Source organism: Sphaerodactylus townsendi, linkage group LG06 (assembly GCF_021028975.2).
Source record: "Sphaerodactylus townsendi isolate TG3544 linkage group LG06, MPM_Stown_v2.3, whole genome shotgun sequence".
Taxonomy (NCBI): Eukaryota; Metazoa; Chordata; class Lepidosauria; order Squamata; family Sphaerodactylidae; genus Sphaerodactylus; species Sphaerodactylus townsendi.
In genome coordinates, this window is record NC_059430.1 from 129,584,657 (window position 1) to 129,612,200 (window position 27,544).

Genomic DNA, 27,544 nt, shown 5'->3' on the forward strand with positions numbered 1-27,544 from the left:
AAGTGGGTTTTGGGTTGCAATTTGGGCACTCTGTCGCAAAAAGATTCGCCATCACTGAGCTATTCTGTCCTACAGCTATGGAAAGTGCTACACTTCGTGTATGCCTTGCAAAGCCATATAGCCAAGCTATACTTTGTGAAAAGACTTTGCTTTACGTCAGTCCTCAACCAATGTCCGTTGGCGGCAAACGTGCTTGCCCAAACTGCTCCGCAAGGAGTTGGCTGATCAACTCACTGTCTCGTACAAAGATGGCAACCAACTTACCCAGACACACTTGCCACAGGTCCTCTGTTGTCACCGGGGTCAGCGCTGGTCATGCTTCACAACAAACCTATTGTCACGACTTCAAAAACACCACATCCTGAGGTACGGCTTTTCGATTCCCCGTTGCTTATTCTGAAGAAGAAGAAGAAGAAGAAGAAGAAGAAGAAGAAGAAGAAGGAGGAGGAGGAGGAGGAGGAGGAGGAGGAGGAGGAGGAGGAGGAGGAGGAGGAGGAGGAGGAGGAGGAGGAGAAGGAGAAGGAGAAGAAGAAGGAGAAGAAGAAGGAGGAGGAGGAGGAGGAGGAGGAGAAGGAGAAGGAGAAGAAGGAAGAAGAGGAGGAGGAGGAGAAGGAGAAGAAGAAGAAGAAGAAGAAGAAGAAGGAAGAGGAGGAGGAAAAGGAGAAGGAGAAGGAGAAGAAGAAGAAGAAGAAGAAGAAGAAGAAGAAGAGGAGGAGGAGGAGGAGGAGGAGGAGGAGGAGGAGGAGGAGGGAGAAGGAGAAGGAGGAGGGAGGGAGGGAGAAGGAGGAAAGAAGAGAAGGAGAAGGGAGGAGGAGGAGGAGGAGGAGAAGGAGGAGAAGGAGAAGGAGAAGGAGAAGGAGAAGGAGAAGAAGAAGAAGAAGAAGAAGAAGGAAGGAGGAGGAAGAGAAAGAAGGAAGAAAGAGGAGGAAGAAGAAGAAAGAAGAAGAAAAAAAAAGAAGAAGAAAGAAAGAAAGAAAGAAGGAAGGAGGAAGGGAAGGGAGGAGGGTAGTTTGGATTTATATGTTCCCCCCTTTCTCTCCTGCAGGAGACTCAAAGGGGCTTACAATCTCCTTGCCCTTCCCCCCTCACAACAAACACCCTGTGAGGTAGGTGGGGCTGAGAGAGCTCCGAGAAGCTGTGACTAGCCCAAGGTCACCCAGCTGGCGTGTATGGGAGTGCACAGGCTAATCTGAATTCCCCAGATAAGCCTCCACAGCTCAGGCGGCAGAGCTGGGAATCAAACCCGGTTCCTCCAGATTAGATACACGAGCTCTTAACCTCCTACGCCACTGCTGCTCCTTTTATTCTGGAAGATAAAAACATGTTGGGAAAGACTGGATCGACTCGGGTTTTCAGAACAGGGGACAGGGGCTCTTGGTAGGACCTCCCAATCTCCTGGCCTCTGAGACTTGTGGGTAAACACGCCGTGCTCTTGAGAGCGAACATCTCCACTAAGTGCACTGTCGAAAAATTTCACGCCCAGAATCAACTGGTTGTTGTGGGTTTTCCAGGCTGTGTGGCCGTGGTCTGCGGGCATCTGAAACATTAGGAGCAAAAACCACCAGGCCACGGACACACAGCCTGGAAAACCCACAACAGCCAGCTGATTCCAGCCATGTGCTTTTGACAGAAGGTCTCAGGTATTGCCTACTCAGACTGGCAGAAACTGCCCAGAGTATTCGATGGGGCCTCTCACACGATCTCCAGAGGTGGGATTCAGCAGGTTCTCGCAGGTTCCCGAGAGTAGGTTGCTAATTATTTGTGTGTGCCGAGAGGGGGTTACTAATTGGTGATTTTGCCACGTGATTTTTGCCTTAGTTACGCCCCTCCTCTCAGCAGTAGCACGCAGAACTTGAAGCAGTCTAGCAGGAGGTGCACCGGCGTGCGTGGCAGCCTGCGCCTGCATGCATTCATTTCCCTCCCAAGGACCGGCGAGGCGGCTGCGTCCTTGCCACACCCCCGCCCTGGAATGCCCCGCCCCCGGAATGCCTGGCCATGTCCCCAGTCATGCCCCGCCCAGCCCCATTGGCGCTACGCCACAGTTTGAATCCCACCACCATGGGAACCAGTTACTAAAATTTTTGGATCCCAACCCTGCTGATCTCCCACCTCATCTCTTTAACTGGAGATGCTGCAATTGAGCCCTGCCTGCCGCGCAGATGCTCTGTCACTGAGTCACGGTTCCTTGATTCAGAGCGAGCCCCGTTACTTACTCCCAGGTAGCACCTCTTGTTCAGATGCCCAGCAAATTTACTCCAGTAGATCACACACAGAAGCATTCCTGGGGTTTGCCCCGTGGCAGATTGCAGGGCACGTGTAAACACACCAGCATGCAAAATGGCGGCAGCCAAAATGGGTTTCTGCACAGGCCTTGGTAAAGGACTCTGCTGAAGGCTGAGGCGCTCAAACACCCACATCTGAAGAGCAGTTCTGCAGTGACGTGTTCCAACCTGCAACCGAAAAGGCTGAGCACCTTGGGGATTGCTTTGCAGATTGAGGATTCTGATTAGCTACCCCAGCAACTAACTGATGGGCGCCCATTTGCCGTTTGACCCAAACAAAAGAAGAAGAAGAAGAAGAGTTTGGATTTATATCCCCCCTTTCTCTCCTGTAAGGAGACTCAAAGGGGCTGACAATCTCCTTGCCCTTCCCCCCTCACAACAAGCACCCTGTGAGGTAGGTGGGGCTGAGAGAGCTCCGAGAAGCTGTGACTAGCCCAAGGTCACCCAGCTGGCGTGTGTGGGAGTGCGCAGGCCAATCTGAATCCCCCAGATCAGCCTCCACAGCTCAGGCGGCAGAGCTGGGAATCAAACCCGGTTCCCCCAGATTAGATACACGAGCTCTTAACCTCCTACGCCACTGCTGCTCCACCCCACGCAAAAGGCCACCCCACGCAACTCGAGGGCCCAAGAGCAAGATGCGACGCTCGTCTTACCTTTCAGGGGGCAGGCGAGCAGCCTCCAGAAGCTCTCGCGGGGGGAAGAGAGATGCGAACGGGGGAAATCAGCCTCTGATGATGGAGAGCAGCAGGTCTGGAAGGCACAACGGGAGGGATGTGGTTGACACCTCCGCCAACTGCCTTCACGTGGCCTCCAGACGCAGCGCTCGCGTTAACCAAAAAAAAAAAAAAAAGGCAGAGAAGGCAAAAGGGAGGTGGAGGAACGAAGCTGGGTTCTGTCTAAAGCACCTTTTTGAACAAGGTCAGCTATTTTGAGTTCTTACACTTACACACACACACGCAAGAACATAAGAACAGATCAGACCAGAGTCCATCTAGTCCAGCCCTCTGCTACTCGCAGTGGCCCACCAGGTGCCTTTGGGAGCTCACGTGCAGGATATGAAAGCAATGGCCTTCTGCTGCTGCTGCTGCTCCTGAGCACCTGGTCTGCTAAGGCATTTGCAACCTCAGATCAAGGAGGATCAAGATTGGTAGCACCTGTCAGGAGTTTGTACACCTGGCTTTTCACAGGAAACGACCCAAATTAATGGGACTAAAACTGACCAGACTTGAGGGCACACTGTTTCCCAGGTGGCATCGAGAGGGAAGAATGGCCAGAACCAGAGAAATGAGGCAGGTCAAATTCCAGGACTCTGGTCCGTGAAGCAACTTGCTGGCCAGGAGGATTGGGCGCTGCCATCTTGGCTGTCGCTCTTTACAGATTCCAGCATGCAACCTTGCTGAATTCCCCCAACATGGCACAGGGGAATTCTGGGAATTCTGAGCACCTGTTGGAGACAGTTGTTGGGCCTTTCTAGGGCTCATTCCGCACATGCAGAATAATGCACTTTCAAACTGCTTTCAGTGCTGTTTGAAGCTGTGCGGAATAGCAAAATCCACTTGCAAACAGTTGTGAAAGTGGTTTGAAAACGCATTATTCTGCATGTGCGAAATGAGCCTAGGTCAAACTGGGGCAACAGTCTCCCAAAAGCGCCGATGCCCAATTCATTATTTGACCGACCTGGATTGTATTCCTCAGATTTGCTTCAGGGTCTCAAGCTGCCTTGAGAATCGGTCAACAGACTGCACAGCGTCGATATCATAAGTAAATAACGCTGGCCCACATAACAGGGCTGTTGTGACCAGGTTAATATATGCAAGGCGCTTTGAACAATGAAACGACTATTAAAAATGCTAACCATTCAACTGGGGAGCGACGTCAGTGCTTTCTCGTAAGTTTCATGGAAATATGCCTGTCATCTGGCAATCAAAGGCCGCTTTGTTGCTACCAGGAAATAGACTCAATTGTTATGATAGAAACACAGGCCAAGGTCAACGTAATGTATGTCTTTATGCCCCGAGTGGTGCAGAGCAGAAAGCCGTCACGCAAACCCACCAAAGGGCTCCCCAAGCGATTGGAGAGAGTCAAAGCAACAGATCACAACACTAAGAAGAAGAAGAAGAGTTTGGATTTATATCCCCCCTTTCTCTCCTGCAGGAGACTCAAAGGGGCTTACAATCTCCTTGCCCTTCCCCCCTCACAACAAACACCCTGTGAGGTAGGTGGGGCTGAGAGAGCTCCGAGAAGCTGTGACTAGCCCAAGGTCACCCAGCTGGCGTGTGTGGGAGTGCACAGGCTAATCTGAATTCCCGTGATAAGCCTCCACAGCTCAGGCGGCAGAGCTGGGAATCAAACCCGGTTCCTCCAGATTAGATACATGAGCTCTTAACCTCCTACGCCACTGCTGCTCCTGCCACTACATATGCAGGCAGGCGACTTTGTAGTTGGTTTTCCTTTTGCTTGCTTTTATTTATAAAGATATACAAAGCGTCGGCTCAGCCAGAAACCTTGAGATCTCTTCTCCACAGAGCCTGCCGTTGAGCGCCGGTTAGGTAAGGAGTGAGAATGTAGCGGTATCTGATTACTTCACCAGTTTTTCTTGCGGATTATGCAAGCTAGCTGTGTGTGAGTTCACCCACTCTTCAACTGTCAGTGAACTCTGTTTGCTTTAAGGTTCTTTTACGTTTACTTGAACTGAAACAGTTACAGAAAAGTTGGATTAATTACTTTTTAATAGAGGTTAAGAGTTAAGATTGGCCTTCTCATCGTCCTTTAGGAAAATTAAAGAGGGCACATCAGATGTTATTCCTGTTTCGACTTGCTTTGATTATCTCATACTGAATTAAGACCCGATCACTTATTTAAACAGTAATCACATTATTATGATAGAAGAGATTTAGAAGAAGATAAGATACTAAAAAAAAAAAGAAAATGCATTATTGTGACAAGCAAGTTAGATTTCTCTGAATGGAAGTCTCAGAAGAACATTAGGTGAGTGATAATTCTTGAAATCAGTGAGGGAAAACTGAACCCCAGTTTGGATTTAGAAATATTACTTAACATAATACGGTTAAACAATGTTAGGAACCTTGATCATTTTAGCTCTTATTGTTAGGAGTAATTTTTGTAGTAATATTGTAGGAGTAATTTTTCACATGCCTGTATTCTCAATGTCTCACATAATAAAGAGAGCAATTCCTTTTTCAGTAAAAGGGAAAATGCTCTGAAGGTCTTTGGTCCGGCTTGCTGGTTATAATTCAAAGAACTTACACCTAACTACTTTGTACGATCAGACTTCAAAGTTAACAAGACAGCCTGTAATACAGTGGTTCTCAACCTGGGGGTCAGGACCCCTTTGAGGGTCGAACGACCCTTTCACAGGGGTCGCCTAAGACTCTCTGCATCAGTGTTCTCCATCTGTAAAATGGATAAATGTTAGGGTTGGGGGTCATTACAACATGAGGAACTGTATTAAAGGGTTGCGGCATTAGGAAGGTTGAGAACCACTGCTGTAATAGATAAATCTGGAGAGCTCTGCCACTCAACCTTTTGAATCGGCAAAGTCCCATTAGAGCTGTTGGTGTAGATTTGCACAGGTGTCAAATTTGCAGTCCTCCAGATGTTATGGACTAAGGTTCCCATCATCCCCTGCCAGCACCACACTGGCAGGGGATGATGGGAACTGTAGTCCATAACATCTGGAGGACTGCAAATTTGACACCTAAGTTGGATGCAGAAGAGGTATCTCGTTTTTTGCCAATAGAAAGCAGTCAACCCCCCAACATACCCATTAGAATGTCTAACCTCGCGACCTGGTCTTCTCCGCCAAGGCAATGCACCGGGTCTCTTCCACAGTTTCAGAAGATCAGGAGAGCCACTGAGCTTTTACCTGTGGATGTTTCCTCGAGTTCAAGGAAGCTGTACGCTCAACGAGGTATGCCCCCAAGAAACACACAAAAGGGGGAATCCCAGGACTTGGCTAGAGAAGTTACTTCCTGCTCTTCAAGGTACATTGACCCCAGTAAGGAACGACAGTTCAATAAGCACGTCTCCCGTTGCTGCCGAGAGTTCCTGATTGCAGAGAATTTTCAGGTGCTCAGTTGTAATCTAAAAGGCGTTAGGCACGCAACAACAAAAAATTACCTACCAGCAGTGGCGTAGGAGGTTAAGAGCTCATGTATCTAATCTGGAGGAACCGGGTTTGATTCCCAGCTCTGCCGTCTGAGCTGTGGAGGCTTATCTGGGGAATTCAGATTAGCCTGTGCACTCCCACACACGCCAGCTGGGTGACCTTGGGCTAGTCACAGCTTCTCGGAGCTCTCTCAGCCCCACCGACCTCACAGGGTGTTTGTTGTGAGGGGGGAAGGGCAAGGAGATTGTCAGCCTCTTTGAGTCTCCGGCAGGAGAGAAAGGGGGACATAAATCCAAACTCCTCCTCCTCCTCCTCCTCCTCCTCCTCCTCCTCCTCCTCCTTCTTCTTCTTCTTCTTCTTCTTCTTCTTCTTCTTCTTCTTCTTCTTCTTCTTCTTCTTCTTCTTCTTCTTCTTCTTCTTCTTCTTCTTCTTCTTCTTCTTCTTCTTCTTCCAAGAGACAAAAAAGTTTCTAGTACCACAATTCCAAAGTTAACGTAAATTGAACTTTGTTTTAGTGGCAAGTTTGGACTCTCTTCTTTTGTGTTAGGAATCCGAATACCCGAGTTGCAACATGGGGCTAGAAGCCTGGGTAGCCACAATCGCACCGTGGAGTCCAGAATACAGGAGCAGAGTCAACACGTGAGTTATAAAGAAGAATGCAAGCTTCTGGCTCAAGCTGATCTCAAAGAAATGCCTGAAGAAACACACGAGGCAGCTTGTGCGAGGCAGACAGCGGCTTTTCTATGTGCACACCTGAAAATAGCCATCCGGTAGCGCTGTTTGAAAACGTCACGAAGAGGGGAGGGGACAGAGCAAGTTATTTTTCCAGGAGCCCCAGCAGACAGGGTGTGTGAACTCCAGGTCTTGAAGCTCAGTGACTAAACACTATGTTATCTATGTAGTCCTAAACACACTTTTGTTGGAGTAAGTGTATCCCCCATGCTCAGAATGGGTTGACCCAGAAAGGGGTGGAGACCCAAAGCAGGAGAAGGCTGCAGAGCTCATGTAGTTTGGAGGAGACAAGGCTACCAGACTCGGACCTTGATTTCTATAAGCCCTTAACACCTTGTTAAGGTAACTGCAATATTGTTGGGAACTACTGGGGAGGTGGTAGTTTATTTTTTTGCTATGTTGTAAATGTTGGAGTTTATTGTTTCAGGGTTCTTTTTATGTTTGTAATGGGTGAGAGTTCTCCTGGAAACCTTCCTCATGTTGAATCCTGTCCATCAAGCCCTTGGAGTCTTCAGGAGCCAACCCGCTTGCAAAGAAGAATTGGACTGGGCAGTATCAGTTGACTGTAAATATAAGGACCTAAAAATGCAACCTGAACAAGGCCTTGAAGTGTGATGTTAAATGTTGATGTTATATGTTATATGTTAAGAAAGAGGAGCAGCAGTGGCGTAGGAGGTTAAGAGCTCATGTATCTAATCTGGAGGAACCGGGTTTGATTCCCCGCTCTGCTGCCTGAGCTGTGGAGGCTTATCTGGGGAATTCAGATTAGCCTGTACACTCCCACACACGCCAGCTGGGTGACCTTGGGCTAGTCACAGCTTCTCGGAGCTCTCTCAGCCCCACCCACCTCACAGGGTGTTTGTTGTGAGGGGGGAAGGGCAAGGAGATTGTCAGCCCCTTTTGAGTCTCCTGCAGGAGAGAAAGGGGGGATATAAATCCAAACTCTTCTTCTTCTTCCAAAAGTAAAACCATTTTGTTTTTTAAAATTGTTGGTGCAAACTCATTCCAAGTTCTGCCCCACAGAATCCACAAGCTGAGGTTACATAAGCACCAATGAGTAGACCGCAGCATGATTCGGAGGAGACTTGTTTAGGACTTGTTTGCACTGCAAACACCAGCCTTCTGAATGAAGTCCTCGCACCCTGTAGAGATGCTGCCACCTTCTGGCAGAAGCACAACTATTCGTAAAAGGATACAAACCAGAAAGGATTGTTCGGGGCGCATGACACTCGAGGCCAAGGCCGGAAGCAGCCCCCAATCGCATCGTCTTTGCCAAAACTCAGCTTTGTTCACATGGTAAAGCAGGTTTTACATTTGGGAACAATGCAGTCACTTGATTCACTACATAGGTGCAACATCAGGATAGCTTCAGCACGAACCGACTACATCAGATCTGGGCATTATACGGCCCGCGGGCCACATCCGGCCCGCCGGATGACCCTGACTGGCCCCCCTGCCGTGCTGGGGAGCGAGGCGTCTTTGAAAGCCCCGCAGAAGCCGGTCGCCTTGGCTGCCGGCTTCTGCGGGGCTTTCAAAAGCGCCTCGCCCCCCTGCCTTTTGGCCCGGCCCTCCACAATATTTTCTGTTTCTTATGCGGCCCCATGGGAAAAAAAATTGCCCACCCCTGGACTACATGAACAGATGCTCCGCAACTACAGAGCAGCAACGGGGCAGCTTTTGAGGGGTCTGTCGAGGCCTGAACATTTTAGTGCAGTGATGGCCAACCTTTTTGAGACCGAGTGCCCACATTGCAACCCAAACCCCACTTATTTATCGCAAAGTGCCAACCCGGCAATTTAACCTAAATGCTGAGGTTTTAGTTTAGAAAAAAAACGGTTGGCTCCCTCTTCCTCCGCCCCACCCGCTCGAGCAGGGGCCAGCCTGCTCTAGCCATCAAGTCCTGCGCACATACCATAATGCTCACCAGGTTTAATGTTATGCCTTCTGCCTTGTTACATGGCAGATTTAATAAGCAAGAAAAGGCTAAAAGAATGTGCCCGTGTAACGTTGGCTCAGTTGAATCTCTGGCCCACCAATTACTACACTGTCTCAGATTCAAGGAAATCAGATCCAAGTATGTGAATCTTACTCCTTTACATTTACCCCATCTCCCCGATTTAATTAGATTACACTACTTGTTGGACAACCCTGATCCTTCTCTCTGTATGATAGTGGCAGACTTTCTCCTGGAAATTACTAAACGCCAGTAGATTTCCTTCGACCTGTATTGTATATGCTTTTTAATCTGTTTTTTATTACTGTTGTACTGTTGTCTATGCCAATAAAGGCTTGCTTCTTCTAAGTCCTGCGCACACTGCTGTGCCTCTCTAGGATCTCTGCCTCCTCTGTGCCCCCCCCCCTCGGGCAGCAGCCGCCCGGAGCACAGGCATCAGGCCTGCCAGCTGAGTCCTCCCTGCTCACCACGGTGCGCGCACATCGTGCTCAGTGGCCAGGCCAGCCTAGTGTGTGTGGTGATTTTTCACCCCCCACATGACAACCTTTGTGTGTGCGTGCCCACAGAGAGGGCTCAGAGTGCCACCTCTGGCACCCGTGCCATAGGTTCGCCATCACTGTTTTAGTGCTTTGTTTTAGCCAGGGTGTCCAACCCTAGTCCTCCAGATGTTCAGGGACTACAATTCCCATCAGCGGGAATCGTAGTCCACGAACATCTGCAGGGCCAGAGTTGGATACCCCTGTTTTAAGTCATTGACTATTGGATATTTGAGAGCCACTCCCAGCTTTTGGAAAGGACAATAACATACAGAAGACAAAAAGCGATAGATGTTGATTTTGCTTGCGTTCGCAAAACAGCTCCACTAAAAAGTTTTTGGTAAAGTTTTGGTATTGACCTTCAAAGCCATTCGCGGCCTTGGCCCTGCTTACTTGAGGGACTGTCTCTCCCTATATCGCCCTTCTAGGCCCCTCCGCTCATCGGAGGCGGACCTACTGGTGATCCCTGGCCCCAAGGCGATCCGGCTGGCCTCTACAAGGGCCAGGGCCTTTACGGCTCTGGCCCCTACCTAGTGGAACAGGCTTCCGGGTGAGATCAGGGCCCTGCGGGACTTGCAAAGTTTCCGCAGGGCCTGTAAAACGAACCTGTTCCGCCAGGCATTTGGCCAGCCGGGATGATGACAACTCCGCCATAAGAACAGCTGGCCTCCCGTGGGTATATAAAGGGGGAGGGAGGGGCTGAAGCCATCGGGAGTTTTGTTATTTTATGTATTTATATAAATTAAATACGATGTTTTAAGCTGTTTTTACTATTGATGGACACCGCCCTGAGCCTTTGGGGAGGGCGGTATATAAATATAATAAATAAATAGATAGATAGATAGATAGATAGATAGATAGATAGATAGATAGATAGATAGATAGATAGATAGATAGATAGATAGATAGATAGATAAATAAATAAATAAAAGACAGCAAGCCTGCATGCGCAGATGACACTGGCGGGAGCAGAGCCACATCCAGGCAAAGAACGACTGAATCCTCTTTGGTTATCAAGGTGCTTGAGTTTAATTGCCATTTATGAGAGCTTAACGTGAGTGACAGAAAAGAAAGCTTAGAACACTGTTAAAATTCGCTACATTCCAAGAATCACAAGGGTTGGTTCAGGGGTGGCCAACCTATGGCACTCCAGATGTTCATGGACTGCAATTTCCATCAGCCAATTGGCCATGCTGGCAGGGGCTGATGGGAATTGTAGTCCATGAACATCTGGAGTGCCATAGGTTGACCACCCCGGTTGGTAACCCCCTTATAGGCACTTTCCACAGCTGCTCTCCTGGGCTGAGCAAGTGCTGGACACCAGAGGGACAGAGCAGTGTGAAGAGTAACACTGGGTGGATTCACCTCACCCAATTCATTAGAACTTCTTGCCTTCAGCCGGGGGCGAGGGGATTAAAAAATCATCAAAACCTGATTAAGGTACCCAAACCCATCATGTTGCTGATTGGAGAATTTCACCCAGAATTTTGGAAACGAGGGACTTCAAGCAAACACCCCCCCCCCCCACCAAAAGTCAGAAGAGAGAAGTCTTCACAAAGTGGGACCGCCGCCGTTCTTGCTTCTACGCCATTCCGTTACCCGCCGTATTCTTGAAATTCCCACTGCGGCACTGCCAGAGAAACCACACTTGGTGGCCTCCCAGAAGGTTGCGTTCCAGCAGGAAATGAAAGGAGAGAAGGCTGGGAGGCCAAAAGGGTCATTTCGCCCGTGGCCAGTTGGCTTTAATTTTCAATGCAACTGGACCCACAATCCTACTTAGTCTCTTTAGTTCTCTTTGCCGCCCGGAGGGCTTTTCTTCTTTGCAGACAGCGACTGCTTTGCTTCCTTTGCTGGAGCGCCGGAAGCGCTAGCCCCGTCTCCAACAGCCTGGCTCGACTTGGCATCTATAGCGGCGTGCTCCTCCCTCACCAGTTTCTCCAGCTCATCCTGGAGGAAAGAAAAGAAAGGAAGGGTGGGCGGGGGGCCAGGAGCCAAGCCACCCAGCTGAGGAGGGCAAGTCACCTTGCGGATACTGGAGGGAGCCAAGCAGTGGCAAAGGAGGTTAAGAACTCGTGTATCTAATCTGGAGGAACCGGGTTTGATTCCCCGCTCTGCCGTCTGAGCTGTGGAGGCTTATCTGGGGAATTCAGATGAGCCTGTACACTCCCACACACGCCAGCTGGGTGACCTTGGGCTAGTCACAGCTTCTCGGAGCTCTCTCAGCCCCACCTACCTCACAGGGTGTTTGTTGTGAGGGGGGAAGGGCAAGGAGATTGTAAGCCCCTTTGAGTCTCCTGCAGGAGAGAAAGGGGGGATATAAATCCAAACTCTTCTTCTTCTGTTTGTTTTTCCCAGGAGGAGCCCAGTCAGGGGGTGCCCAATTTATACCCCTTAACAGGACAGATACCTTCCATCCCAGGAGTTCTGCCAATGCCAGGCAGCCTTCGTCGCAGTCTCCAAGCCAGGCCACATCCCTGAGGGAGGAGGAGAAGGGAGCCGTGAGCAACTGTGGTTTGGCTCAGAACAGCAAGTGCTCCACAGTCAGAGCTGGTTTTGGAGAACACAACCCAATTGACCCATGTGCTCTCTGGAATCCTTACTAGCCCCATGAAGTAGACCATTACATGCAGATATGATTGAAGTCTATAAAATTACGCACGGGGTAGAAAATGTTGACAGAGAGAAATTTTTCTCTCTTTCTCACAATACTAGAACCAGGGGGTATCCATTGAACATGCTGGGGGGAAGAATTAGGACTAATCAAAGGAAACACTTCTTCACGCAACGTGTGATTGGTGTTTGGAATATGCTGCCACAGGAGGTGGTGATGGCTGCTAACCTGGATAGCTTTAAAAGGGGCTTGGACAGATTTATGGAGGAGAAGTCGATCTATGGCTACCAATCTTGATCTGAGATTGCAAATGCCTTAACAGACCAGGTGCTCGGGAGCAACAGCCGCAGAAGGCCATTGCTTTCACCTCCTGCCTGTGAGCTCCCAAAGGCACCTGGTGGGCCACTGCGAGTAGCAGAGAGCTGGACTAGATGGACTCTGGTCTGATCCAGCAGGCTAGTTCTTATGTTCTTATGAGTAAGGTCTCAAAACACACACACACACACTCACAGAGAGAAAAGCTTCTGAGAACAGGCAACCCAATCACTGACCCGCTCGTCCCTCTGGGGGATGCACTAGCATCAAAGAAAGCAGTTTGCTTCAAAGATGCTCCCTCTCATACTGGGAACAGTGGGAACCCCCCAGCCTACAAACTCATTGGGAATAAATGAGCTCATGTTCTTCAAAGAGAGCCCACTTTATAGACAGGATGTGGGTGCAGGCAGCAGCCAGTTGACTTTAACAAACAACAACAACAGAGGTGTGTGTACTTGTGCAGAGCAGCAGTGGCGTAGGAGGTTAAGAGCTCGTGTATCTAATCTGGAGGAACCGGGTTTGATTCCCAGCTCTGCCGCCTGAGCTGTGGAGGCTTCTCTGGGGAATTCAGATTAGCCTGTGCACTCCCACACACGCCAGCTGGGTGACCTTGGGCTAGTCACAGCTTCTCGGAGCTCTCTCAGCCCCACCCACCTCACAGGGTGTTTGTTGTGGGGGGGGGGAAGGGCAAGGAGATTGTCAGCCCCTTTGAGTCTCCTGCAGGAGAGAAAGGGGGGATATAAATCCAAACTCTTCATCCCCTTTTAAAACTCTCTTAACCATGGGGGTTGAGCTCATTTGTTTCGGGGGCCAGATATGAATAAGTGTGACTTGGTCTGGCCAGGCCTGAGGGGAAAGGATGGCTGGTGAGCCCCCAATAGTTTCCCCAGCCCAGATTGGCACTGGGGGTGGGTGGCTGCCTCATCTTGAGTGGGCTTATTGGGCCTGCAAGCCAGCTGAGGCAATCCCCCCCCCCCCCGCTCCCGATCTGCCCTGATGAACTGGCTAGGCCCGAAGTGGGAAGGGGGGATTGCCTCAGCGGGCTCATGGCCCTGATCCGAGTCCCTGTTTGACACCCCGACCCAAACAAGTGACCTCCCTATGCTTTGTAGTAATGAGGGCTCCCCGGCCAATGACGATGCAGGACAGATGACCCAGGTGTAAGTTCAGGTTCCCACCAGGAGCAGTAGAAGAAAAATCCCAAAACTCACAGGCTTCCTACTAAGCAGCAAGGATTTGGGGAGGGGGAGGTGATTCCTTGATGAAATTTTCTGCAGCAGTGGCGTAGGAGGTTAAGAGCTCGTGTATCTAATCTGGAGGAACCGGGTTTGATTCCCAGCTCTGCCGCCTGAGCTGTGGAGGCTTATCTGGGGAATTCAGATTAGCCTGTGCTCTCCCACACACGCCAGCTGGGTGACCTTGGGCTAGTCACAGCTTCTCGGAGCTCTCTCAGCCTCACCCACCTCACAGGGTGTTTGTTGTGAGGGGGGAAGGGCAAGGAGATTGTCAGCCCCTTTGAGTCTCCTGCAGGAGAGAAAGAGGGGGATATAAATCCAAACTCTTCTTCTTCTCCTTCTTGTGGGCAGGGGAGACAAGCAGTAGCATGGCCACTCAGCCTTCTGCGGCCATCCCTAAAGCGTGGCTCGCACCTTGCTTTTCTACCCGGCCTTGCATAAATCTCTTACAAAAGGGGGTGATCAAGGCCCACACTGGTCACAGGGAGCCATCCACGCCAGGGGACTCTGTGATCCCAAGCCTCAAATCCACCCCATTCCTCTTGGTTCCATGTCGTTATTCCGTGCCCCACGGCGGTACCCACGGCAGTCCCTTCTCCCTTTCCGCCTCTGGGCCCCACAGGAACTTGCCTGTATGCCTTCTCGGAGTCAAAGTCCATCCCGCATCCGAAGCCCATCAGGGCCATTAAGGGCTCACTCTGCCACCAAACAGAAAGGGGGGAGAGAGGGTGCTGAAGCAAGCAGCGCAACGCTTGGATCCTGGGCCTAAATCTCCATCCTGATTTGCCCACTTCCTCTGTGTAATTTTTTTTCTCCTCTCGTGCTAAAGATTGATAAGAGATTCTCACTTCACTGAGAGATGCTGTTCTTGCTTGCTGCAGAGGAACACTGGCAGAGCACTCTGGACAAGGAGGGGTGCCGACGGAAGCAAGGCTGGGGATCCAATTAAAAGGTCGGGGGAAATCCAGACTGAAGAGAAAATTCTCACTCTACCACAAACTGAATTGGGGCCATCTCATCTTAATCTATCTCACAGGGTAACATGGAAGAACCCTTACCTACAAGGAATGTAGGTAAGGGAGGGTTTCTCGGGTTCAAACCCCCCATTACATGTCCGAAGCTCCGCCCCATTTGTGTTTTTTTGTATTTTTAGTGTTTTTCAGTTTTTGGCCTGCAGGGGGTGCGGTTTTTAGGCTAGCACAGGGGTAGGGAACCTGCGGCTCTCCAGATGTTCAGGAACTACAATTCCCATCAGCCTCTGTCAGCATGGCCAATTGGCCATGCTGGTAGGGGCTGATGGGAATTGTAGTTCCTGAACATCTGGAGAGCCGCAGGTTCCCTACCCCTGGGCTAGCAGCACCACAATTTCAGGGATTTGTTGGGAGACTCTCCTGATGATACCACCCAGGTTTGGTGAGGTTTGGTTCAGGGGGTCCAAAGCTATGGACTCCCAAAGGGAGTGCCCCCATCCTCCATTGTTTCCAATGGGAGCTAATAGGAGATGGGGTCTACACCTTTGAGGGTCTATAACTTTGGACCCCCTGAGCCAAACTTCACCAAACCTGTGTGGTATCATCAGGAGAGTCTCCTAAAGATACCCTGAAAGGTTGGTGCTGCTAGCTTAACCATTGCACCCCTGACAGCAGGCACCCCCAAATTTCCCCAGATTCGCCTTTTAAATCCACCCCCTTTAGCATGGATTTAAAGGGAGAATCTGAGGTCCCCAGTTTAAACATTGAAAGTGATGCTGTTTCAGGGTGGGGGAGAATCCACCCCCAAACAGCATCACTTTCAATGTTGTTTAAACTGGGAACCCCAGATTCTCCCTTTAAGGTGGATTTAAAAGCAGAATCTGGGCTCCCCAGTTTAAACACCATTGAAAATGATGATGTTTGGGGGTGGATTCCAGCATCACAGCAGCTGCCCATTGGGGGGGGGGGCGCAAAACTCAGATTTTGCACCGGGCTCCATTTTCCCTAGCTACGCCTCTGCCCAGAGGGGAGGGCAGAAGGGACTGCCGGCTGATAGCCTAGCTGGTGGGGGAGGGGGTGGGGCAGGCAGGGCAGGGCAGGGCAGGGCAGGGCAGGGGAGTCTACTGTCCCCGGCCTCGCAGAGCAGCTCTTATAAGCAGCGAGGCTGGGGCGGGGGCTTGGGGAGGCGTGGGGGCGTGCCCCCCTGAACACACCCCATAAAAATCTGTACCTACGTCACTGACCACATATTATTTGGCAAGGGGAGGGGGGGATGGACTGATGAGGACTCTGTGGTTCTGAGGAGCAGCCTCTTAGGGAAGGGACCAGGGAAAGAAGAACCCCAAAAGAACTTGCCAAACCGCAAGGAATCAATGAAAAAATGTTAATTGTAATGGAACATTGTACTAATAGGCTAGCAAACAATAAGAACAATAATCATCTAGCAAACAACAAGAACAAATCACCGCGGCTCCACCATACTTCGACTTATTTTTCCATTGAATGTGAATGAATAGAAACGCATTAAGACGATCAGAAGAACTTCATGGACTCATGATATGATTATTATTGGTTCTTGTTGTTTGCTAGATTATTATTGTTCTTATTGTTTGCTAGCCTGTTAGTACAATGTCCCATTACAATTAACATTTTTTCATTGATTCCTGGTGGTTTGGCAAGTTCTTTTGGGGTTCGGTCAACCCTGCTCTCGTCTCATTGATTGTATTCTTGCCTTTGCTCTTTCTACCAGGGAAAGAAGACCAGGAATGCTGTCTTCAGGTGGCCATCAGTGCGTTTCTCAAAAGCTTCCATTCCATCCTCCCTGGGACCTTGCTGAAATCACCCTGAGGTCTTAGCCTTGTGGGCACAGCTTCTGCCACCCCTTGGCAACGGCCTATGCAAACATCTGCTTCCTCGGAAATGGTCTGGCTCGTGGCCTGCGCAGGCTCCTTTCTTCCCCCGCCCAAAAGGACGAAGGTGCAGAAGGCTGGTAACCACAACATCCCCAACCTTGCTGACGTGCTCCTCCCACCCTTTCCTTAAACAACAAAGTAGAAGGAGGTAGTGTGGAAAATATCCTCCTTGTTCTAACTGCAACAGCCCCTGCCCTGTTCACAGGTTTTTCCTCTGAAACTGAGCTGTTGCGTTCCAAAGGACGAAGGCGCCAAGTCAGGTCTTACCTCCCCAGTCTTTTCTTTATTGATCAGGAGACGGGGAGTGTTCGTGGGGACCCTGGAATGGATAAGAGAGAGAGAGAGAAGCAAAGGAATGCCGACAACCCGTGAAAAGCTAGGATTCTGCCTCCTGCCCCCCCCCCCCCCCCCCCCCCCCAGCTCTAGCTTTATCACTTTCACGCCGCAAGGTCTTGCCTACCTGCTAACAAGAGAAGCGAACGGCTGCACCTGGAGGGAGGTGCCCATGATGATTAGCAAATCAACGTTGCGGAAATCCTGCATGGGAAGGGGAGAAGGGAGAAAGAGGAGGCTGCTGCACGGCAAGAGAAATACTGTTCGTGGAACCTGCCTTCCCTGGTATCAAACCATTCAGACCTCAAGGTCCTCTACCTATCTATAATGTGTTAACTGACCTTTCGTTCTAAATCTCTCTGCTTGGTAAGGTGGTGGCACTCAGAGCTCTCCCTGTGGGCACGCACAAACAGAGTTTATCATATGGGGGTGGAAAATCACTCCCCCCCCCCAACACATCTAGGCTGGCCTCGGCTGCTGGGCTCGATTATTAGCATTAAACCTAAGACCTAGTTTTGGGGAAGCAGTGCAGGTAACCCTGTTACGCGCTGTTAAACCCCACTGATTTTTCATGCAAAGAACTAAAGCGCGATCCTTTACCTGGGAGTAATCTCGGTTGCTGGCAATGGGGCTTGCTTCTGAGTAAACCCTCCTAGGGTCATGATTCACCCATTTGAAGAGTTGCATGGTTGCTTCAAAGCAAAGCCAACAACTACCACCAAGCTTACTCCTAAGTAACGCACGCTTCAGAGCCAACCATTTTTTCTTAACGAAAACCTCAGTATTCAGGTTAAATTGCCGTGTTGGGTTTTGGGTTGCAATTTGGGCACTCGATCTCAAAAAGGTTCGCCATCACTGGTCTAGGGTCTCAGGAAGGGGGGAGGAAGGTGCGGAGACTCCTGTCAGAAGACTATCGCTTGGCCTTGAGACACTCAGTACACAACAAAGCTTTTCACACCTTGCTGTTCTATTAATCTGTGGGAAGATGGGAGGGGGTGTCCGAGCAGGAAAAGAAGGGAATAAATATGTTTGCAGGAGCCAAGTTTCCCAGATCTAAATTCCTGCAGTTTGAGTCCTTGTTGCCAATCCAATAAAGGCTTCTGATTTTACATCCAGAGTCAATTTATTGATCGCTGCGCCAAGACCTTACACTTGAGCAGAAACCCTTCCCTCTCCAAAAATCACACCCTGGCCTGGCCTGCGTTTTTTTGGAGATGGGTGTGTCTTACCACAGCCTTGCCCTGAGTCTGTGTTTTCCTACTGATGGGCGGGATAGAAACAGTTTTGAAGGGGTTTTTTTTGTAATGCAGCCACAAGAGAAGCACACACAGAGGTAGGAACAATTCATGAGCTGGGCCACATCTCAAAAAGCATATTGAAGAGATAGAAAAAGTGCCGAGAAGGGCAACGAGGATGATTGAGGGACTGGAGCACCTTCCCTATGAGGAGAGGCTGCAGCGTTTGGGGCTCTTTAGTTTGGAGAGGAGACGTCTGAGGGGGGATATGATTGAAGTCTATACAATTATGCATGGGGTAGAAAATGTCGACAGAGATGAATTTTTCTCTCTTTCTCACAATACTAGAACCAGGGGGGCATCCATTGAAAACGCTGGGGGGAAGAATTAGGACTAATCAAAGGAAACACTTCTTCACGCAACGTGTGATTGGTGTTTGGAATATGCTGCCACAGGCGGTGGTGATGGCCACTAACCTGGATAGCTTTAAAAGGGGCTTGGACAGATTTATGGAGGAGAAGTCGATGTATGGCTATCAATCGTGATCCTCTTTGATCTGAGATTGCAAATGCCTTAGCAGTCCAGGTGCTCGGGAGCAACAGCCGCAGAAGGCCATTGCTTTCACATCCTGCATGTGAGCTCCCAATGGCACCTGGTGGGCCACTGTGAGTAGCAGAGAGCTGGACTAGATGGACACTGGTCTGATCCAGCTGGCTTGTTCTTATGTTCTTATGGGCCAGAGTGGCCCTTATTCAGACATCAGAGGCACACATGGGATTTTGCCCAAAGCCGCGCTCCCTTCCAACATGCTTGCATTTATTAGACTTTGTAGGAAAGCTTGTGGCTTAAAACCACGGAGGTAGTTTTGGCAGCTGGCAGCAGCCTAGGAGAGAGGGAAACCACTCAAATCTTCATGTGTGAACCCGGTGCATTAAGTGGTTGCGTTCCCCACATGCCAAGTGATTTCGGACCACAAAAGGGAAGCAAACTGTACCTATGCTGCACTGAACAATACAAGAGTTAGCTGTGACTCGCACAGCTGGGCAGAAAAGTCCCCCATAAACTGAATAAGGCAGTTTCCGCACGGCACAATTATATCAGGTTAGAACTGGTATCTTACAAACCGGGTCTATTTTGTCCCAGTTTTTCCCTCCGCACGGCTGCCCGTTTCTTCCCAGGAGCTGAGTTAGGACAGGGAAATAGTACTCCAGTTTGTCCCACACGTATTTACACCGCAAGTGAATCCCCGCATGCGCAAACATGGCCCTAGACCAGGGATAGGGAACCTTTAACACTCAAAGAGCCATTTGGAGCCGTTTTCCACGGGAAAAGAAAACACTTGGAGCCGCAAATAATTTTTGACATTTAAAATAAAGATAACACTGTATATATTGGGCTTTTTAACCTTTTACTCTACTCATTCTGAGAAGCGCATGGATGCACCCGCCCTGCTGCCTGTAGGGCGGGCAAGGATGGGGCCAGCGGCTTGGCCTTGCCGGCCACTGGGAAAGCGCCCGCCCTGCTCGAACAAGGCGGGCGAGAGGGAAGCCCGCGGCGCTGCCGAGCCGCCTGCAGGCAATTGGTGCGCCCGCTGCCTGCAGGGCAGGCAAGGACGAAGCCGGCAACTTGGCCTCGCCGGCCGCCGGGAAAGCGCCCGCCCCGCACCAACAGGGCGGGCGAGAGAGGAAGCGTATGGCCCAGCCGGCCACAGGTGATTGGTGCGCTCGCCCTGCTGCCTGCAGGGCGCGCAAGGATGAAGCCGGCAGCTCGGCTCGTGGAGCCGCAGTGCAAGGGCAGAAGAGCCGCATGCGGCTCTCGAGCCGCAGGTTCCCTACCCCTGCCCTAGACAGTGGTGGCGAACCTTTGGCACTCCAGATGTTATGGACTACAATGCTTGGGAGATTAGCCAGCTACTTGTTAAGGGTCATGTACCTAAGAGATGTGTAACTTTATGAATGGAACTTTTTGCATGGAAATTCAATATGATAATTTTTCAGCCAAAGATACTGAACGCAAAGTTGAATGAAATCAGTTATCATGCAAATAAAAACTATATATAAATGAGTAATACTCTTCAGCCATGGCACCTCAGGTTATTATAAAATGCATATGTAAAGGCTCAATGTTATTTATTTACTTATTTTAATATTAGGAAAATTTAATTATCCTGTTGTTTTAATTAGTAATTCTCCAGAGCCTGAGGAGTGGATATATCCTTTTAGCAAATAGAACTAAATTGGGAAGTGCTAGATATTTCCTGGTGTTGGATCTTAAATATAGTCAAATGGTATCTGTTTTACAAATTTGTCTTTGAATTGAATGGCTAAACCCTTTTAATCCATTTTATATTTTTACAAATGAACTGTCAAGTTGGAAAGCAAAATCCATAGATGTAACATATGATTTTAAATTTAATAATAGTGGCCAATTGGCCATGCTGGAAGGGGCTGATGGGAATTGTAGTCCATAACATCCGGAGTGCCAAAGGTTCACCACCATGGCCCTAGTACAAAGTGGGACAGAAAACTTAATTCCACTTTTGGCCAATCAGTTAGGAAAGCTCACAGATCAGTGGCAAAAAAATTATTAGGAGTCATGTAGTACCTTAATGGCTAACAATAAACAAATGGTTAGTGCTTAAGGTGTCACATGACTCTAAATTATTATTGCTATTGATTGTCAGCCGTCATAACAACCAAAGGAAAGGTGCCACGCTTTTGTTCTTAGGCTGTGTTAATATTTCTTTGATTGAATGGAACTCAGATGCAGACACGCGCACAAACTTGCAACCTGTTTCTGTGCTTTCCTTTCCTTTCTCTTTTGCTGACTATAAGCTCTCCAAAGGGGAAAGGTGGCATATATGTCGACCCAGAGCGGCGAGGTGGGAAAAATAAACCGGTTCCGCTCCTGTGGTGTTTGCACGGCAGTGGGGTCACCCCGGGATATTTGAAAAGAATCACCAATTTGGTGATTTTTGAAAATCCTGGGATAAGGGAAATATCATGGGACAACACCGGGGCAGGTCCGCTTTGGCACTGGGAACAGTGCAGAAAACTTGCACGAACTAGGATATTTCACTTGCCCATCTCAGGATATTTGGACCGTGCGGAAATGGCCTAAATGATACACTTATGGGGACGGATGGGCTAAATGCTTCCCTCCCATCATCTACGTCTCCGGATCCTGGTCTTTGCTCCTGCTTGTCCCTTCACTTGGGGCAGTACAGAAGCAGAAGCAAGCCTTTATTGGCATAGACAACAGTACAACAATAATAAAAAACGGATTAAAAAGCATATACAATACAGGAAATAAATGTTAGGTCGAAGGAAATCTACTGGCGTTTGGTAATTTCCAGGAGAAAGTCTGCCACTATCATACAGAGAGAAGGATCAGGGTTGTCCAACAAGTAGTGTAATCTAATTAAATCGGGGAGATGGGGTAAATGTAAAGGAGCAAGATTCACATACTTGGATCTGATTTCCTTGAGACTACACTGAGACAGTGTAGTAATTGGTGGGCCAGAGATTCAACTGAGCCATCGTTACATGGGCACAATCTTTTAGCCTTTTCTTGCTTATTAAATCTGCCATGCAACGGCAGAAGGCATAACATTAAACCTGGCCAGCATTATGGCTCTCCTTTGAACGGGGTTTATTAAGCAATACAGGTAGTGTGCCAAGTGGGAGAGAAAAATACAGGGGGAGCACGTTTTCTTGGCTGCGGTGATTAGGGTAGAGAACTCTATCCAATAGTTGACCTTTTAATTTCCTATAAGCTTCTGAATAGGACAAGGGGCAAAGTGAATCCACTGACAGTCCAATAGAGGCAATTTTTTCTTCAATTATGGAAAACCAGGGGTTGGAATGGGTGTCAGAGTGCCATCTCTTCCCCTTTCCTCCTCCCATGAAGAACTTTGTGACATAATCCCAGCCAATCAGGAATCATACAGTGAATGTGCTGATGACACAGGACAGTGTAGCCAATTGGATCTGGTTACGAGATGACACTGTTGTGGGCAGACACAAAGCCAATCAGGAACGAGGGCAATGCTTCGTGGATTTCTCAAAGGCGATCCCAGGCCATTGGATCACCAGATGCCTCACTCTGAAGTGGCTGTCATCTCTTTCACTCCCTTCGCTTGCTGTAGCTTCTCCCTGCTATGGGAGGCTGGGGGCGGAGTCTCCATAACTGCTCTATGTGAGCACCCCTAGTCTTTTTTATTTAGCTCAAACTCTGTGGTCCACACTATGTCTTTGTGCCTTACAACCAACGCATCTAACTAAATGACCCTAAAAATGAGCGGAACAAACAAGGCCGGACGGATTTACCACAGGTCCGCCCTCCACTGGGCACATGGATTAGCTGAAGCGCACTGAGCCAAAGGTCCGGTGGCCCTGCAGATACACATAATTGGAGCTGCCAGAGCCATGAAGGGAGGGGATGCAAGGAAACAGAAGCACTTACGGACTGCGTCAGAGAGAAGAAACGGGAAGGCAAGCTCTCCCCAAAGAAGACAATATCTGCGTAAGAAACACATATCCATTGGTCAGGGATGCGTGTGCGATGTGACTCCAGGGAAGCACCACACAAGACTTCTTGAGAATCTCATATTTCAGTTTTTCACTTTGAGATGTGCCAGACAGTAAAGTTGCTGAAAGAAGGGGGGGAGGGGTATCCAAATCAGAATTCCAGTGACTGGGGTGGGGTGGGGGGGGGCTTCAAGAGCCTGAAGACTTCTTGCCCCTTTCCTTGCCAGCAACAACAGTGCATAAGGGGTTGTGCCTAATATATGATTGTTCATGAGGAGGCTGAAGGGAAAGGGATCTCTCACTTGCTCGCTTGTAACTACTAGTTGCTGAGTGATGAACTGGTGTATGTGAAACAGCCCCTACAGCCAGCGTGGCGTAGTGGTTAAGAGCAGGGGCAGTCTAATCTGGAGAACTGGGTTTGATTCCCTGCTCTGCCACTTGAGCTGTGGAGGCTTATTTGGTGAACCAGATTAGCCTGTGCACTCCAACACATGCCAGCTGGGTGACCTTGGGCTAGTCCCAGTTCTTCTGAGCTCTCTCAGCCCCACCCACCTCACAGAGTGTTTGTTGTGGAGGGAGGGAGGGAAAGGAAATTGTCAGCCATCTTGAGTCTCCTTACAGAAGAGAAAGGGAGGATATAAATCCAAACTCTTCTTCTTCTACCAGTGACGAAGCTACAAGGGGGAAGCCTGGGGGGTGCGCCATGCACCGGACACACGCCTGGGGGTGCGCAGAAAAATCGCCCCCAGGCCCCTCCCCCTTTCCCCCTCCGCGGCACCCCCCTGCGGTGCCCCCCCTTCCCCCACTTACCTTAGTTCCTTTCCTTTTTGAGAACTTTTTCAGGCTGCAAAAGGCCTGCTCGCAGTAAAAACACCCTGAGGAACTACAGTTCCCAGGAGACCTTGGGGCTCACAAGGTCTCCTGGGAAGTATAGTTCCCATCAGGCTGTTTTTACTGAGGCCCAGCAGGCCTTAGCAGCCTGAAAAAGTTCTCAAAAAGGAAAGGAGCTAAGGTAAGTGTGGGAAGGGGGGGCGCCGTGGGGGGGAGAGAAAATATAAAATGCGCACTGAGCGTAGTTTGGCCCGGCTATGCCACTGTCTTCTACCTCAAGGATCCCCACCAAGGTGCTCAAGGGTGGCCTGGGGCCCACCAGCACCTTCCTTGGTGCCTGCTAAGTATTTTTAGAAAGTGAGTGGGACCGGTGGCACTTTTGCCTAGCAGAGCTTCTGACAGGCTCTGCAGATTTAAAAAAATCATTACTTTGGAAGCAGCCCTCACACCGGCATCAAGATCTCCACTGTGTGACTGAGGGGAAGTTGCATGTTAACAAGAAACTATTTTTCAACAATGTGTTCATTTTAAAAGGCCTTCTGTTAAGCAGAGTTTCTGCCTGAAATGTTGAAGAGTTGCTATCAGAGCTGTGCATAACCTCACACCTAAGGTGACCAGACGTCCCGCTTTTGGCGGGACAGTCCTGCCTTAAACCAATTTGTCCTGCGTCCCGCGGGTTTTTTGAACTGTCCCGATTTTTGGAAGGCTGCCGCACTGCCTTCTGGGGCAGGGCGGGAAAACGGGAGCGCCTCAAAAGGCAGTGCGGCAGCCTCCCGTGCATGCGGCTGCAGGAGCGCACTGCCTTCTGGTGCACTCCCATTTCCCCCCCTGTCACAGGGTATACGGAGAAACCAGGGAGCGCCCCAAAAGTCAGTATGCTCCTGCAGCTGCGCGCACTCATGCGTGGCCGGCCGTCCGGGTCCCAATTTACAAAGGTGACAATCTGGTCACCTTCTTATTATTATTATTATTATTATTATTATTATTATTATTATTATTATTATTATTATTATTATTATTATTTAATTTGATATACCGCCCCATCCCTGGGGGGCTCTGGGCGGTGTACAACATAAAATCACATAAAATCATCATAAACATCCATAATTATAATAAAAACAGCAGTTATAATATCCCAAGATGGCGTCCCACCTGAACCTAATCTTCTTAGAAGGGGGGGGAGTAAGTGGGTCCCAATGGTATGGGGACCCATAGATCTTGATAATGGGTCCCACTAATATTGGGATCTCCACCTCCTGCGGCAGCCATTCTGTGACTGCAACCACAACCCAATGCCAGAATTCCAAAACTGCCGGCAGGCTCAAAGCGATTGTGGACCCTGGCCCTAAAACCTTCAGGTGCACTTTAAGAATAACTGAGGGGGGTGGGTGGGTGGAAAACCTCCAAAAAGACAGCTCACCTGGCTTCACCACGCTCTGACATTTTTCACACTTGGGGATGAGGGAAGAGAAGATCTTTTCTGAGGAGAGAAAGACAGAGGTGGTCTCATAGCCCACAGAACGCACGTCTCTTATAGCCACTTCACGAGCAGCACCCTCAAGGTCGAGGGATGTTCTGAACCTTCCAGGACTCTTGGGCTCCCCTACCGCCTCTTGGGAAAATCTCCATCATGTTCCCAGGACACTTACAAAGTGCCTTAAGATTGTGGCCTGCAAGAACTTCTCAGAGGCTCATTCCGCACATGCAGAATAATGCACTTTCAAACTGCTTTCAGTGCTCTTTGAAGCTGTGCGGAATGGCAAAATTAACTTGCAAACTGTTGTGAAAGTGGTTTGAAAATGCATTATTTTGCGTGTGCGGAAGGGGCCAGAGGAACAGTTCTGGGGAACTCCAAAGCTTGAACGCTGTGTTTTATATTGGCTGGCCTAAAAAAAGATATGACATCGCTTTTGTCTTTACAGTGTACTGACGTTGCCAGTACTGGAATATATGAAAATCTCCCCTGCAGTTTCTGAGCCATTTCCCCCATTTTTACATGGCTTTTCTATTGATAAAGTGCAGCCACTTTAGACTCCTCCAGGCCCCTCTGTCTTTCTAAGAAACTCAAAGCCTGTCATCTCTCAGCAGTGGCGTAGGAGGTTAAGAGCTCGTGTATCTAATCTGGAGGAACCGGGTTTGATTCCCAGCTCTGCCGCCTGAGCTGTGGAGGCTTCTCTGGGGAATTCAGATTAGCCTGGGCACTCCCACACACGCCAGCTGGGTGACCTTGGGCTAGTCACAGCTTCTCGGAGCTCTCTCAGCCCCACCTACCTCACGGGGTGTTTGTTGTGAGGGGGGAAGGGCAAGGAAATTGTAAGCCCCTTTGAGTCTCCTGCAGGACAGAAAGGGGGGATATAAATCCAAACTCTTCTTCTTCTTGCACCAGCTAGAGCAGGGGTCTGCAACCTGCGGCTCTCCAGATGTTCATGGACTACAATTCCCATCAGCCCCTGCTAGGGGCTGGCAGTGGTAGGAACTATGATCCATGAACATTCGAAGAGCCGCAGAGGCTGTGGTGACCCTAGCATACCAGAGGGAACCACAGGAGACTGGCTTATCATCCTTGAAAATCGCTTGTTTGTTACCAACGAAGCACACTCTATGGTTACAATACTAAAGTCCGCACAAGAGCAGGGCACCTGCAGCACGTGTATCTGTGTATGTTCATGGTAACAAGGTGGGGCACCAGAGAGCTGTAGTTTTGAACAAAGTACAAGAGGAAGTCAACATCATCCCGAGGAGAATCTGATTCCCCTCCTCCAGGCCACCCGATCTGCGGCTTCATCGCGCGCTGTCATAGATACCTGGTCTCTGTGTTTGTGGGAGTTTGTTGCTTGGTTCTCTTGTAGGTTTTGTTAGCTCCTTGTTATTGGTCTGTTGCTGGATAAACTATGCTTTAATTAAGAACTTGTTTCTGTGAATTGTTGGGGGAGCAGGGAGAGTGGGAACTCTCCAAACGGTGCACAATTGTGCTCGGCTCTGGGCAGGGTGTGATTCACCTCTTCCAGACAGAGGCAGCTGTGCAGTTTGATCTCCTCCTTAAGAACCTGACAGCTCAACTTTATTGCACTGTTAACTTGTAGAACTGGTTGCTGCAGGCTACTCCTGTAAGGTAGGACAGCACCAAGAAACATCTGAGCCAATTTTATACCTAGCATGACCAATCCAAGGGGCAAGCCTGAACACATCGCTTCTTTCTCAGTGTCACGGTAATGGCCAGAAGATGCTACAAGTCTGCTCTGAAGGGGCGTCCATTAAACACAGGCCTTCAAGCCACCTAGAGCAGGGGTGGGCAATTATTTTTTTTCCATGGGGCTGCATAAGAAACAGAAAATATTGTGGAGGGCAGGCCAGGGCCAAGGGCGGCGCGAAAGTTCAAGAGAAGCCGCAGCCAAGGCAACCGGCTTCAAGCGGGCTTTCCAAGCATAAGCTCTCGCACTCAGGCAGCAGGGGGCTTTTGAAGGCGCGAGCTCGCATAGCCGGCAGCCAAGGCAACCGGCTTCAAGGGCTTTCAAAGACTGGGCCCCTCACTTGCACGGTTAGGGGGGCCAGTCAGGGTCATCCGGCGGGCCGGATGTGGCCCGCGGGCTGTATAATGCCCAGGTCTGACCTAGAAGGACCCCCCCGCTGTTTCCCTTTCTTTTTCTTTCTTTCTTTCTTTCTTTCTTTCTTTCTTTCTTTCTTTCTTTTTTTCTTTCTTTCTCTCTTGCACGCACGCACCCCCTGAGCCTCACCTTTCATCCAGTCTAGACTGTATGACTTCTGGCATGAGCTGCTGACACAGTGAGAGGTAAAGAAGGTGCCGTGAGCTTCTACTAGGTCTTCCTGGTCCAGACCAGCCACCCGTTCCAAAGTGTCGATGTTCTGAGACAGAGAAATCACCCCCAATAAATGAGGGGGAAATTTGGTGAGCCAATACAGTTAACCAACAAAAAGTT

The 27,544-nt window shown here is 49.6% G+C and overlaps 1 protein-coding gene and 1 long non-coding RNA gene across 3 annotated transcripts in view; both read right to left on the minus strand.

Moving 5' to 3' along the window:
- Positions 1-270: 270 nt before the first annotated feature.
- On the minus strand, positions 271-6,390 carry LOC125434186. Its single transcript, XR_007244745.1, has 3 exons — positions 6,084-6,390; positions 2,936-3,032; positions 271-396 (listed from the first exon to the last, which is right to left on the minus strand). It is a non-coding gene; the product is annotated as an uncharacterized LOC125434186 (long non-coding RNA).
- A 4,248-nt stretch (positions 6,391-10,638) lies between these two features.
- SIRT2 (sirtuin 2) overlaps positions 10,639-27,544 on the minus strand; it is a 31,401-nt gene continuing 14,495 nt past the window's right edge. For both annotated transcript variants that reach the window (XM_048501133.1, XM_048501134.1), the window contains 8 exons: positions 27,341-27,470; positions 25,027-25,086; positions 22,711-22,766; positions 17,139-17,215; positions 16,946-16,997; positions 14,425-14,492; positions 12,041-12,107; positions 10,639-11,580 (listed from right to left, as the gene is read on the minus strand). In XM_048501133.1, the coding sequence (XP_048357090.1) occupies positions 11,419-11,580; positions 12,041-12,107; positions 14,425-14,492; positions 16,946-16,997; positions 17,139-17,215; positions 22,711-22,766; positions 25,027-25,086; positions 27,341-27,470 (672 nt within the window). In that variant the 3' untranslated portion in view covers positions 10,639-11,418. The remainder of the gene's footprint in view (positions 11,581-12,040; positions 12,108-14,424; positions 14,493-16,945; positions 16,998-17,138; positions 17,216-22,710; positions 22,767-25,026; positions 25,087-27,340; positions 27,471-27,544) is intronic.